Genomic DNA, 13100 nt, shown 5'->3' on the forward strand with positions numbered 1-13100 from the left:
ATTCATCCCGTAATCAGGAAATTTCATTGTGACAGTAGCAAGAGGGTGAGAATGCAGATACAGGAAAGGCATAGTTACACATACTAGTTACAAGTTAGACAATACAGTCGCAAAGGCAGCAGAACAACAAAGCAAAAGCACAAAGTACAAAGCAAAAGCAAAGTATATGGGATCATTAAGAATCATTAAATCAAATCATTAAGACAGAAAAGCAGCAAAAACACAAAACGAGCAAGAGTGGACGGAGCTACCGCTAGCGGCTACCACTTGAGCGGCACCATCTTGGTTGCGGTAGCAAAAACGGATATATATTATATATATTTCGACACCAGCTGAAAACCTTCAACGCGAGTCGTGTCTGGTTCGATAACTTTAAAAAACGAACTCGGGATACACTTGTCTGTGAGGCACGGGGAAGCAGCCAGTTCCGCTTCAGCGACTGAAATGGGTCCCCACCATTTGAACAGAAGCTAAAGAAGTCAAATTAGTTTCGGGGCTAGCATCTGGCATGGCGCCGCGCTCCTCTGGCGATAGTTTCATCTTCAGCCAAGGAGACGCGGCCACAGCGAGCCGTCATGCGCGTTGCCCTCCGCTTGCGCTGGAAGCGGCGAGACCGCTCGCCTCTGTGACAAATGACCCTGAGTCGCTGCGGGAGGTCACCAGTCGCAGGCAAAACATTGGCCAGATGGGGTGCCACTCCGTTTGTCCAATGGATAACGTCTATCGCTGTCAATGGCGTTGAAACTAGTGCTTAGGTTTTTAAATATATATATATATATATATATATATATATCACTAGTATTTTTTAAAAAACATACTCATTATTTACTAATTGCCACAACTCACATTTTCATTATTTTAAATTAAAAAAGCCAATCCATTTCGAGCGACTAATTCCTGCCACCCCTTATAGTTAAAATAAATTGGACATCTAGCGCCATCAATCGCAGCCAATGAGTGGATTATTTCTCATATTTTGTATTCATTCATTTTCTGAACCACTTATCCTCACAAAGGGGGTGCTGGAGCATATCCCAGCTTACACGAGGAAGGGGACTCCCAAAATTGGTGGCCAGCCAATCGCAGGGGACAAGAAGACGGACAACCATTCACATTCACATTCATACTTGGGGCAATTTAGCATGCTCAGCTAGCCTAGCATGCATGTTTTGGGGATGTGGGAGGAAACCGGAGTACCCGGAGAAAACCCACGCAAGCCCGCAAACTCCATACAGTGAGGACACCGCTGGGATCAAACCCACGGCCCCGAAACTGAGTCCGAGGCGCTACCCACTCATCCGCCATATTGAATTATATTTCTATTTTCGGGTAATCCGATATATAAATGCCCTCTGACAAAAACAATTACTGTAGTAATTTCAAAACTCTCTAAATATAACCATTACGGATAAAAATCTAACCCAAAAAAATGGAGTTTGCTACAGATCAGGGTTTTGTGTAATGATTTACTGCTTGTCCCGCGGCATTCGCATCGCACAGAGTTCATTTCGTTCCACATTGTGATTATTTATATGCAAATCTTTCCCCATAGCCTTGTAATGGATTAGTTTTGTTGATGTAGCCCCATCCTGTACTTGGACTGCTTCCACAATTTCAAATCCAAAACTGGAAGTGCATGACTCACCTCATCTGCTCCAAGTTTCCATCTTTGCAAACTCCCGAGAAATGTGTAACACCCGGAGCATTTCACGCACAATCGATGGTTGCCGCAGGTGGTCCAGAGGGGAATTTATCAAGCGGCGCGGACACGACGCCCCCGCCGGGCCAGCTGCGTTCCTTCCGTCTTTAGAAAACACAAAGCCTTCAGATGTTTTTAACGCGGCCGCCTCTTGTTTATTTACGGACCGCAACAAACGCCGCATGGTCAATTTTACGTAACAGCAATACCGTTAAAATCCACACAATGGAGGACCGGGAACGCCAAAATGGAATACATACTGTCTACATATACATAAATTGATTAATACAACCAATTTGGGGTGAGACTCTCAATAGTGCAGTAGACTTCGGTGTGGGCAGGGTGGTATTGATTTCCCCTCGGCGTGGGTGTAATTGCGAGTGTGATTGGTTGTCTGTCTCCCCTACGACTGTCGAGTGACCAATCCAGGGTGTAGTATGCCTTTCACCCAAACTCAGCTGGGATAGGCTCCGGCACCCCACGATAAAGCGGTGTTGAAAATGAATGAATGAATCAATGAATAAACAAAATAATTCAAGGTGAACCCTGCCTACTGCCTGTATTTTGCTGGGTTGGACTCCAGCACCCCTGCGAACCTCATGAAATGAAGGAAAATTCCATACGTAAATAAATAATGTAATGCATATACATTGAAATGGAAGGAATACATATTGAACTGAATACATGTTGAAATAAATGAATACAAGTAGAAATCAATGAATTCAATTTTGAATAACTCATTCATTAAAAATGGTAATAAATGAAGAAATAACACGAATGCTGAAATATGTAAATGGTTTGATTTTTTTTCTGCAGTGTTTTTAATTAATTTATATAGGACAGGGGTCTCAAACTTGCAGCCCACTGAAAAATATTATTTAATATTGCCCATAGCAAAATATCAGATGTCAGATGGGAGGTAAAAAATGACAAAATTATAATTTATTGAAGTATTTGTTTTAGGAAATGATTTAAGTGGTGAAAAAAACACAATAATAAAACAGCCAGAAAAGCCATGGGTAATTTATATTCATTCATTTGTTGTCTGAAGCCCTTCTCCTCACAAGGGTTGAACCCGGACTACCCGGAGAAAACCCACGCAAGCCCGGGTGGAACATGCAAACTCCAAACAGTGAGGACCAACCTGGGATCCAACCCTCGACCCTAGACCTGTGAGGCCAGCGTGCTAAACACTAGGCCCCTATGTTTTAATTATAAATGAAATTAGAAAGAAAATCAAACTTTGAGAGGAAAATGAAATTATAAGAAAAAAGGGGGCGTCATGGGTGTGTTTTTTGCTCTGGGAATTTTATTAATTTCATTTTTTTTGTTTTCTTTTAATTTGTTTATACTGTGACATCGCATAGTTTAACTCTAAAGATCAATTTCCCTCTTTTACTAACTACAACAGCACATACTACGCAACCTGACAGTGAATACATTTAAATTTGGCACTTCTGGTCTTCCACAGACGACTCCGCTTTGTACTGTAGTATATTCCATCCCATAATCGACCGATTGTCCACGGAGGATTTGGAGGATACGCTTGAATTTGTGTCCTGAAATACTTCGTGTTTGCAAAAGCGCCTCAAGAAGATTCCAATGTGGTCTACGCAGATGCAAATTTCAGCCCACCATCTGCCATTTTCAGCCCTAACACCCTTTTGCAAGATTTGTAATTATTTCAGCGCTCTCCTGACTCGCATATGTGTAAAATTCCCCGCGTAGGGAATTGCGGGGAGTTGCCAGAGCAACACAATTACAGTGGTACTATCGCACGGCGCTTCAATGCAGAGATAGAAGACCCCCGCTAATAGCATTTCGGGGAATACTGTATTACACTGTGGCCGCCGCGCGGGTGGACCATAATTACGTGAAGGCGTGAACGTAATTGAGATTTGAGTGGCTTCGGAACCGGGACGATTTTCAATTGGCTGCCGTTGACAGTGATGGATCTCCAAATCATTTCCACTGGGGTTGTTGTTATGCCACGATGTGTTGACTAATTAACAAGCAATGGATGATCATCTGATTTGACGAATCTTTTGACAATCGATGAATGGCATACCTGTCAATGATTGCATTTTTTTTAACTAGGTCTACAATGTCTTCTGTGTCTTGTGTCTGCCTTGCTACTGCAACCAAGAAATTTCCCAAATACGGGATGAAATAAAGTTCTAACCTAAAAAAAAAAAACTAAATTCCTGTTAAGTGATAATTAACCGTACAAAAGTAACGCGGCACATATTTACTCACATAGGGCGCACTTAAAAGTCAATTTTTTTTTAAAGTGAACGGGGTGCCCAATTAGTCAGTGCATCTTTTGTATGCACTAAATTGAAGATTCAGAATTTTGAATATTATATTTATGCAAAATGATCACTTCAATGGATTGGACGCCTATCATCGTCAATTTTGCTAAATGGGTTAACTCACGGTTCAACTCCACAACTTCCCACTTCCAATGAATTGGACATCCATTGCCATCAATAGCAATGAAACATGCTAACTCAATGCTAACCACTTAGCATTGATGTTTTTCCATTTGGATTGTATCTGTTTTGTTGCGTGACCGGACGTTTGGTCGCCGGACGTTTGGTCGCCGGTCGTTTGGTCGCCGGACGTTTGGTCACCCGGACGTTTGGTCGCCCGGACGTTTGGTCGCCCGGGTGAATATAATTTTGAGAGCTGGTTTCACCAGTAGATATCTTGATATTAAACTCTCATGAATATAATTTTGAGAGCTGGTTTCAACAGTAAACTCTCTGACATGTTGTCAAACGTCCGGCGACCAAACGTCCGGCGACCAAACGTCCGAGTACCGTTTTGTTGGATTTCATTTAAAAATGGAGCTACCTCATGAGCTCATTTTTTTGACCTATGATTTCACTCCTCTTGCCTTTTAGCGTTTGCATCTAGCGCCATCCCAATGACGGTGCGTAAAGGCAAAACTTTAGCCATCACCATCCAGGAGCACATGGCCATCGACGTCTGCCCGGGCCCCATCCGGCCCATCCGCCAGATCTCCGCCTACTTCCCCCGCCTCTCGCCCACGTCCTCCTTCTCGGAGCCGCTCTCGCCCAGTCAGACGGCGGCCGCCGCCGCGGCCCTCAGCCCCGGCGGCGTGGCGGGTGGGGGGAGTGGCGGTCTGCTGTCACCCTTGTTTGCGGCAGGCGGCGGCGGCGGAGGGGGCTCGTTGTCCGCCATGAGCAGCATGGACACCTCAATCGAGGTGGACAGTTGTGACAGCGACGATAACAGTGAGTCAAATCTCATCTCACTAATTTACGGGAATGTCTTCATTTCTAAGTCATCGGCCGCCTCTGGCGCTGATAAATTAAACAAAGTTGATTTAAAAGAAGAATGGTATGTAAATTACGGCCACATATGAAACTTAGCTTTCCTCCCAAGTCACAGAATGAATTGATAGTAAATACAGAAGACTTCACATTCTTTCATACTTAGAATGTTCATTGATTTTCAGAACAGTGTTTAGATTAAAAATAAATGAAAGAAAAACTAAATATTCCCTTACTCATTCATTTTAAATTTGTGAAAGGCTTATTTAAAATAAAATCATCCATTCATTAGTAATCAGCATTGGAGCAAAATCAAAGCGAGGTTATTTTTTGTTGAAATAAAAAAGAAGAGTGGCATAAAATGTGAATTTTTTGGACACTTCTAACATCTGAAGTGGGTTAATTCCCTGTCATCTTAGTAACCTTGTTTACAAACAAGGAATTCAAAGCTTGGTCTACTATTTCCTTACGTCAAAACCTGACGCTGATCTATATTCCGTATTTCAAAATAGCCTAATCCAACTCCTATGTCAAAATGCCACTGTCAATCTGTGTGAAAATATTCACACAAGGCTAAAAACACATAAGGCGTCATGCTACTATTTTTGAATTCTATCATGTTTAGCCCTCAGAGAAACAAAAAACATGTCATGCATTATTATTTGAACTCAAAATGACTGCTGTTGAATCCCCTAAAAAAGACACATGGAGGTGTCAAGAAGATGAATTTGCGTCATTATGAATGATGTGAAATGTGTTCTTTTAACAGCTTCTTTGGGGACATTGGAGTTCGATCTGCTGTATGACCGAGCCACAAGTTCCTTACATTGCACTGTCCTCAAGGCAAAGGTACTAAAAACAACTCATTAAGTTTGGGATTTTTGTTGTGCAATCCGTAAAAGTACCATTTTTTTCTGACTATAAACCGCACTAGCCAAAAAATTCACAATGAAAGGGGAAAAATATATAGTCACATTGGAGTATAAATCAAGATTTTTGGGAGGACAGATGCCATCTTGAAAGGCATTTAAAATAAAGAAAATAAGTTGTGTAATAATGTGCTTATAATTTCACCAAAAAAAACTGCTGCTATAGTACCGAAAATATGGTAATTTGCTTTACATCCAAAAGTGAAATGGGCGTAGATTGGGCATTCATTCGTGATTAACTCATTCAAATTAGATTAGATTAGATTAGATAATTTTATTCATCCCGTATTTGGGAAATTTCATTGTCACAGTAGCAAGAGGATGAGAATACAGACACAGGAAAATACATTTTAGACATAAATAAATAGGTAACAAGTTAATAAATAAATAAAATATATATATAAATATACAAATTAATAAATTTATAAATACATTGATAAATAAATTGATAAATATATATAAATAAATAAATCAGTGTGTTGCTGAAATATATATATATATATATATATATATATATATATATATATATATATATATATATATATATATATATATATATATATATATATATATATATACATACATATATACATACATATACATATACATACACTTAGATGTACATGTATACATATGGTTGGTCTTAACATTCAGCCATTTGTTTTGTTAAAGAGCCTGACAGCAGAATGATGATGATCGAACGCCCCGTGGTTTGAGGTCTATATCATCGTCACTGTAGTAGAAAGTGTTAAAAAAAACAAATCCCATTTTGGATCAAACGTGGTTCTCTGCTATTATCTTTTTCCGCATGTCATTTGAAGATATTACAAGCAGCGCATTTGTTTCGGCCGGAGAGCGTCGCTTTGATGTCGAGCCGCCGGCACGACTGGAAAATCTCGATAGCGGCGGATGAAAGCCCCGCAAATGAATCGGAACGTTTGGAATAGAGGCGTTCAAAGACGGCAGATACGAGTCGAGGGGCTAACGTGGCAATACAGCGGTCATGTGTTATATTTTGCTTCCGTTATCGGGGAAAGGAAAACTTGAGAGCTGTCAGAACAGATCAATAGAAATCAAGTAATGAATAAATCCTGGGTGGCCCGTCGGCCTCACAGTGGGGGACCTGGGTTCAAATTCAGGTCGGTCCACCTGTGTGGAGTTTGCATGTTCTCCCCGGGCCTGCGTGGGTTTTCTCCAGGTACTCAAGAATGCTTGGTAGGCTGATTAGACACTCTAAATTGCCCTTAGGTACGAGTGTGAGCGTGAATGGTCATTTGTCGCCTTGTGCCCGGCGATTGGTCGGCCACCCGTTCAGAGTGTCCCCCGCCTTTGGCCCGAAATCAGCTGGGATAGGCTCCGGCACCACCCGCGACCCTAGTTAGGATAAAGCACTTCAGAAAATGAGATGAGACAATGACAGCTAACATATTTGTGACATTGTCAAAGTTGTGAAGACCATTCATGTTGTCTTTATATAAAAATATACGGATTGTGGACTGAAATAAACCCAAAATAAAATCTTTATTAAGCTAGTTTTTTTTAAAATGACCAAGAATAGTCACATGCCTTATACAGGGTTAAGTCATTAAAACATGGTCAATGTCCAAGTGAGTTCAGATAATCTTTTTTCTCATTTCTAGATGCTACTTATTGTTAAAAAAAAAATTGGAGGTCTCCTGAATAATGAATGGAATGAAGAAGTTTGGCACTAAACCCTTTTCTCTCAAATCCAGCGGCTCTTTCTGGGCACTAATTCAATCTCTTAATGAAAGCTTCACCTTTGTGTCAGGCCGTCCGCTAATGGATCTTTCTGGGCATTTGCTCAAATATCCCGCGACCCTTTATTCCTTTTCCACTCACGTACCATCCATCCATCTCTTTATCTGTTTCCAGGGTCTCAAACCGATGGATTTCAACGGCCTTGCAGATCCCTACGTCAAGCTTCACCTTTTGCCCGGAGCCTGCAAGGTTGGAAATCTCTTCCTTGCCGTTTAAATGCCTTGTTTTTCAGAAATTTAAAAGTGTGAAATTGTATTACAGCTTCGGGCAACTTGAAAACACAGTATTCTGTTAAGTGGCCGCCACAGCTAATTAGAATTGCTATTGTAGCTATTGTGAACATCCAATTCATTTAATCCTACTTTATATAGTACATAAGGCATTGGAAGTAAAACAAAGTACGTGAACATTTTATGAATACAGTGGTACCTCGACATACGAGTGCCCCGACATACGAGCAATTTGAGATACGAGTAAAATTTTGAGCAAATATTTATCTTGAGATACGAGACAAATTTTGATATACAAGCAGACAGCAGACGTGAGAAGCTACTCTTAAGAACATCATGGGCACTGTCTCTCTCCCCGCAACTCCCTTTTTGTAATGTCTCTACGAGCACTTGGCGGAGCATTGCATTTTTTCAATGTTTTTTTTCCCCGTTAGTCAATGCAAATGGCGTAGCTATCGCTAATACGAGAGTTACGCGAGTATATACTACTTCTCGTTGGCAAGTGGTAGTGCTTTATCCTATTGTGAGGACATTTGTGTGCCTCATTCTAGGAATATTTTGAAGGGAATACAAAAGCAAACAACCCTCGATAGGTTGCATCTGAAAGTCAGGGTGGAGGCGGGGCAAATAGAGCCAACCCGGGAGAAGAAAGGTATCAAAATTTAAAACTAAATTAGAATTAAGTTTAGTGTAAAGTAAAATTAAACTTATTTTTCAGTGTCTACATCGTAATCCAAGTTCATTTCAATTTGTTTATGTTATGTTCTGTCACTCTCTCTCTCTCCCTTCCATGAAATCTGTCTAATAATTAGTATACTATTAAACACATTTTAGTACTGTTAAACCACTAGTTATTTGTTACTTTGGTAATAGATGTCAAATTAGAACAAATAATTTTGGAATTTTCCTATGGAGGAAGTGACATTTGCCATTTAATGTCAGCAATGGAAATGTAAGGCAATACTTTTTCTTGTACTTTTTTAAAATTGTGAATCGTAGCAGTGTTTTTTTTCAATGATATTCAATAATTATTCAAAGACTTTCCATGCTAGAGTCTCTTTCTATTCCTTCGGCAACATTTGGAACCGTAAAGCCGTCTCAATGAATTAAATAATGAACAACCAAATTGTTTAACAGTTTAAACAACGGTTATTTTTAATGGCCGATAAATTGTCCGTTGACATTGTTGACCTAAAACGACCTAGAAAAGCCTCCAAATGAATAGCAAGCGACCGAAAATGTACAGAAAGAGCCTGTCAAAAATAATCAGTAATTAATCAAATAATCATTTGTGTAGGTGCTAGTTAACGGATTGTCATGTAGCATTTTTTTTTGTGTCGCGCAGGCCAACAAACTGAAAACCAAGACGGTGCGTAACACCCTGCACCCGGTGTGGAACGAGACTTTGACGTACTGCGGCATCACCGAAGAGGACATGTATCGCAAGACTCTGCGGTAAATATTGGCTCCGGTTTTCTCCTATTTCCGTCCTAAGCCTTTGAGGCCCTCGACGCGTTCCCACACTCGCCGCTACCGTCGCCCGTCGGGATCAGTCAAGATCTCCCCCTCATTCCCGACTCCCTTTGTCTCGTCGTGACAGATTGGGGTCACGCTTAAGCACCACGGGGTGTTTTAATTTCCCAGACCTTGGAAGGTGAGAAAAACTGGGAATCGTCGCGCCGACGAGACTAAAACTTTGGCCCCGTAGGATTTACGGGATTGGCGCTTGATCTCGGTGCAGCAGAGGAGATTTAAAGAATGAGAAGGAGCGATTTAGTTTGATTTGAGAGGGAAGATAGTACGTGAAGTGTGGAGACATGTTAGCGAATCGACTGTTAAGTGGTGAAAGCGCTACATTGAAAGTGGATGACAGGATCCGCCTGATTAGCTGCGAATGACACTTAAGGTTATCACTACCTGCTCTCGAGCAAGAAATTCGCAACTTTTGAAGGAATTTAAAGTCATCAAATTTGAAAATAACATTCCCAGTGCAGGTACCGCAATATTGCGTCTTGTGGCTTGAGAGGAAAGATTAATAACTTGACTTAAACACTCTTCCTACCATATGAACACATAATTTTTCTCTCTTGAAAGTTATAATCCATTCAATTTCTGCTCTGCTGCTTTATACAAATGTGACAACAGAGCATAACTCTTATTTTCCTGGGCTGTATAGAGATATTTTTTTCTTTTTTTTTTTTACTCTCCTACCTACATCCCCAGTTTATCTCCGCCACTGCAGGAAGTTGAATCAGGTCCAGGAACCCGTCAGGGATATCACTTGGAAGCGTATCATTTTTATTACAAGGCCGTCTTATTCATTGCCTACCACTGACAGCGATAAACGTCAAGTCTATTTGAACTGAGAGGGCCTGGTGGCAAATAAAATAAATTATATTTCAATTATTACAAAGAGGTGGTGGCCCGGCAGCCGAGTAGTTGGCGTGTTGGCCTCGCAGTTCTGGGGACAAGGGTTCGATCCCAGGTCAGTCGTCGTTGTGTGGATTTTGCATCCTAAAAATATGCACGGTAGGCTAGTTGAACATTCTAAATTGCCTCTAGATATTTTATATATATATATATATATATATATATATATATATATATATATATATATATATATATATATATATATATTCTATTATTTCTTATTTTTTATGTAAAGAACATGAAAATCTTAGATCCAATCTATAAACCGTATGTATACATGTACATCTATGTATGTATATGTATATTTATACACATGTATGAATATTTATACACATGTATGTATATGTATATTTATACACATGTATGTATATGTATATTTATACACACGTATGTACATGTATATTTATACACGTATGTACATGTATATTTATACACGTATGTACATGTATATTTATACACGTATGTACATGTATATTTATACACGTATGTATGTGTATGTATGTATATTTATATACATGTATGTATGTGTATGTATATTTATATACATTTATGTATATGTATATTTATATACATGCATGTATATTAGCTATATATATATTTCAGCAAAACGCTTATTTAAAAATTTATTTATTACCTATTTATTTATGTCTAAAATGTATTTTTTTGTGTCTGTATTCTCACCGTCTTGCTACTGTGACAATGAAATTTCCCAAATACGGGATGAATAAAGCTATCTAATCTAATCATTGAATAAATGTTAAAATGAATAAAAATTTAAATATATATCCATTTAAAAAAAAAAGAATTAAACATGTATTTTGAATACGTAAGACAATATTTACCAGTCATGTTTTTTAAAAAAAATTTGTAGGGAAAAATGTGCTTGAAAATATTTAAATAACTAAAACCATTTTTTGTTGTTCATCTTAACCAAATAGATGAAAAACATCTGTCCCCTTTTCTGCAATCACATCCTTTACCATTTTATATCCTAGGGACAGAATTCGCCTTCCTAAAAGATGGAATCCAATTTGTAGCCATAGCTTACAATACAAAAGCTGTACATTGAAATAAATTCAACCGACTGCCTCGCATCGCATCGCAGCCTTAGGTTTCGCCTGGCTGTGTGTCTGCATTTGATTGCAAATATGGCAGTACGGGTGGCAGGTGGAAAGTTTTGATAAACCCATAAATATGGATTGACTCTCTCTGGCGTGATACACTCTCCCCTTTTCCCCTTAAGGACTGAAAGTGTGGATGTACAGCAGAGACATTATGGGAGGATTTGCACATGGGGAATTAATATTTGAAGTACTTGAAATCAATCTCCTGTGGAGGACCAGGGAAGCCAAAAAAAAAAGAAAATCCATCATTAGAAATTGAAATAAATGCAAAAAATAAACCCAATTGTAACTAGCATTGCAGTCAATGCAAAGTGATATGATAATCAAATCAAAATGAATAAATGGTGAAATAGATAAATATTAGAAGAAAGAAAAGTTGAAATAAAAAAATTAATAAATACCTACATTGAAAAAAAGACATTTAAAACAAAATTGGAATGAAATGAATTAAAATACCGTAATTCTTCACCTATAACCTGAATTTTGAACCCTCCTGTTTATATTCCAGTGCATCTTATACATTGATTTTTACAGACCAAGTAACTTCAAATGAATTGGATTTGAACATCTCGCATTGAAAACTCTGTTTGAAAGGTGCATCTTAGCCAGAGGAGGAACAAAATTTTATTTTGAGCTCATTAGCCGCCATTGGCGGCTCTAGACGTCCAATCCATTAAAAGCTTCCTAAAACATCTTCCTTTTCTCTCTTTAAAATTTGCCGTCTTTGTGTCTTCCGCAGGGTGTCGGTGTGCGACGAGGACAAGCTGACACACAACGAGTTCATCGGGGAGTCGCGGGTGGCCCTCCGCCGCGTCAAGCCCGACCAGACCAAACACTTCAACATCTGTCTGGAGCACCCGCCCCCTGTCAGAAGGCTAAAAAAAAAAAATCCAGTTTTTGTCTCAAAAGACCCGGGACATGACAGACCTTTGTCTTTTTCTTTTTCCTGCCTGCAGCTTCCCTCGCCGACAGCAATGAGCACCGCCCTCAGAGGCATCTCCTGCTACCTAAGAGAGGTGAGCTCACTTTTAGTCCTAAATCATGAGTGGTTAGCGGATCGGCCTAATAGTTTTGGGGTCCAAGGTTCAATCCCTGGTTTGTACCTTGCTGTGTGGAGTTTGCATCTTCTCCCCAGGCTTGCGTAGGTTTTTTCCGGGTGCTCCGGTTTCCACTGATGTCGTAGAAACATGCATGGTAGGCGTTTTGATCACTCTAAATTGCCCCTAGGTATGAGTGCGAGCGTGAATGGTGGTCTGTCTCCTTGTGCCCTGCGATTGGCTGGCCGCCAATCCATGGTGTGTCCCCGCCTGGTGCCCATAGATAGGCTCAAGCACCCCCCACGACCCTGTGAGGATAAGCGATATGGAAAATGAATGGATGCTAGCGATCTGCCATTGACGTTTGGATTCGTTTCCTTCTCTTTTTAAAATTTTCATTTGTTTTTTAAACATGGACTTTTCTTCATTGATTATAACATGTTTTGATTGATTGAATTTTTCAAATGACTTCAACATTTGGCAGTCCAGTGTTATGTCTTATTTCAGTTTTTTATGAATTTCAAAATTCACATATTTATCTCTTTAGTTAATTGTTTTTTTTTTTCGATAAAG

At 39.6% G+C, this 13100-nt stretch overlaps 1 protein-coding gene across 7 annotated transcripts in view; it reads left to right on the forward strand.

Moving 5' to 3' along the window:
- Window positions 1-13100, forward strand: part of doc2a (double C2-like domains, alpha) — a 41583-nt gene that overhangs the window by 17746 nt on the left and 10737 nt on the right. For all 7 annotated transcript variants that reach the window (XM_077625405.1, XM_077625399.1, XM_077625401.1 and 4 more), the window contains 6 exons: window positions 4606-4959; window positions 5768-5847; window positions 7821-7895; window positions 9282-9391; window positions 12230-12356; window positions 12447-12506. In XM_077625405.1, coding sequence (XP_077481531.1) covers window positions 4606-4959; window positions 5768-5847; window positions 7821-7895; window positions 9282-9391; window positions 12230-12356; window positions 12447-12506 — 806 coding nt within the window. The remainder of the gene's footprint in view (window positions 1-4605; window positions 4960-5767; window positions 5848-7820; window positions 7896-9281; window positions 9392-12229; window positions 12357-12446; window positions 12507-13100) is intronic.

This window comes from Stigmatopora argus, chromosome 18, assembly GCF_051989625.1.
Source record: "Stigmatopora argus isolate UIUO_Sarg chromosome 18, RoL_Sarg_1.0, whole genome shotgun sequence".
NCBI classification, from domain to species: Eukaryota; Metazoa; Chordata; class Actinopteri; order Syngnathiformes; family Syngnathidae; genus Stigmatopora; species Stigmatopora argus.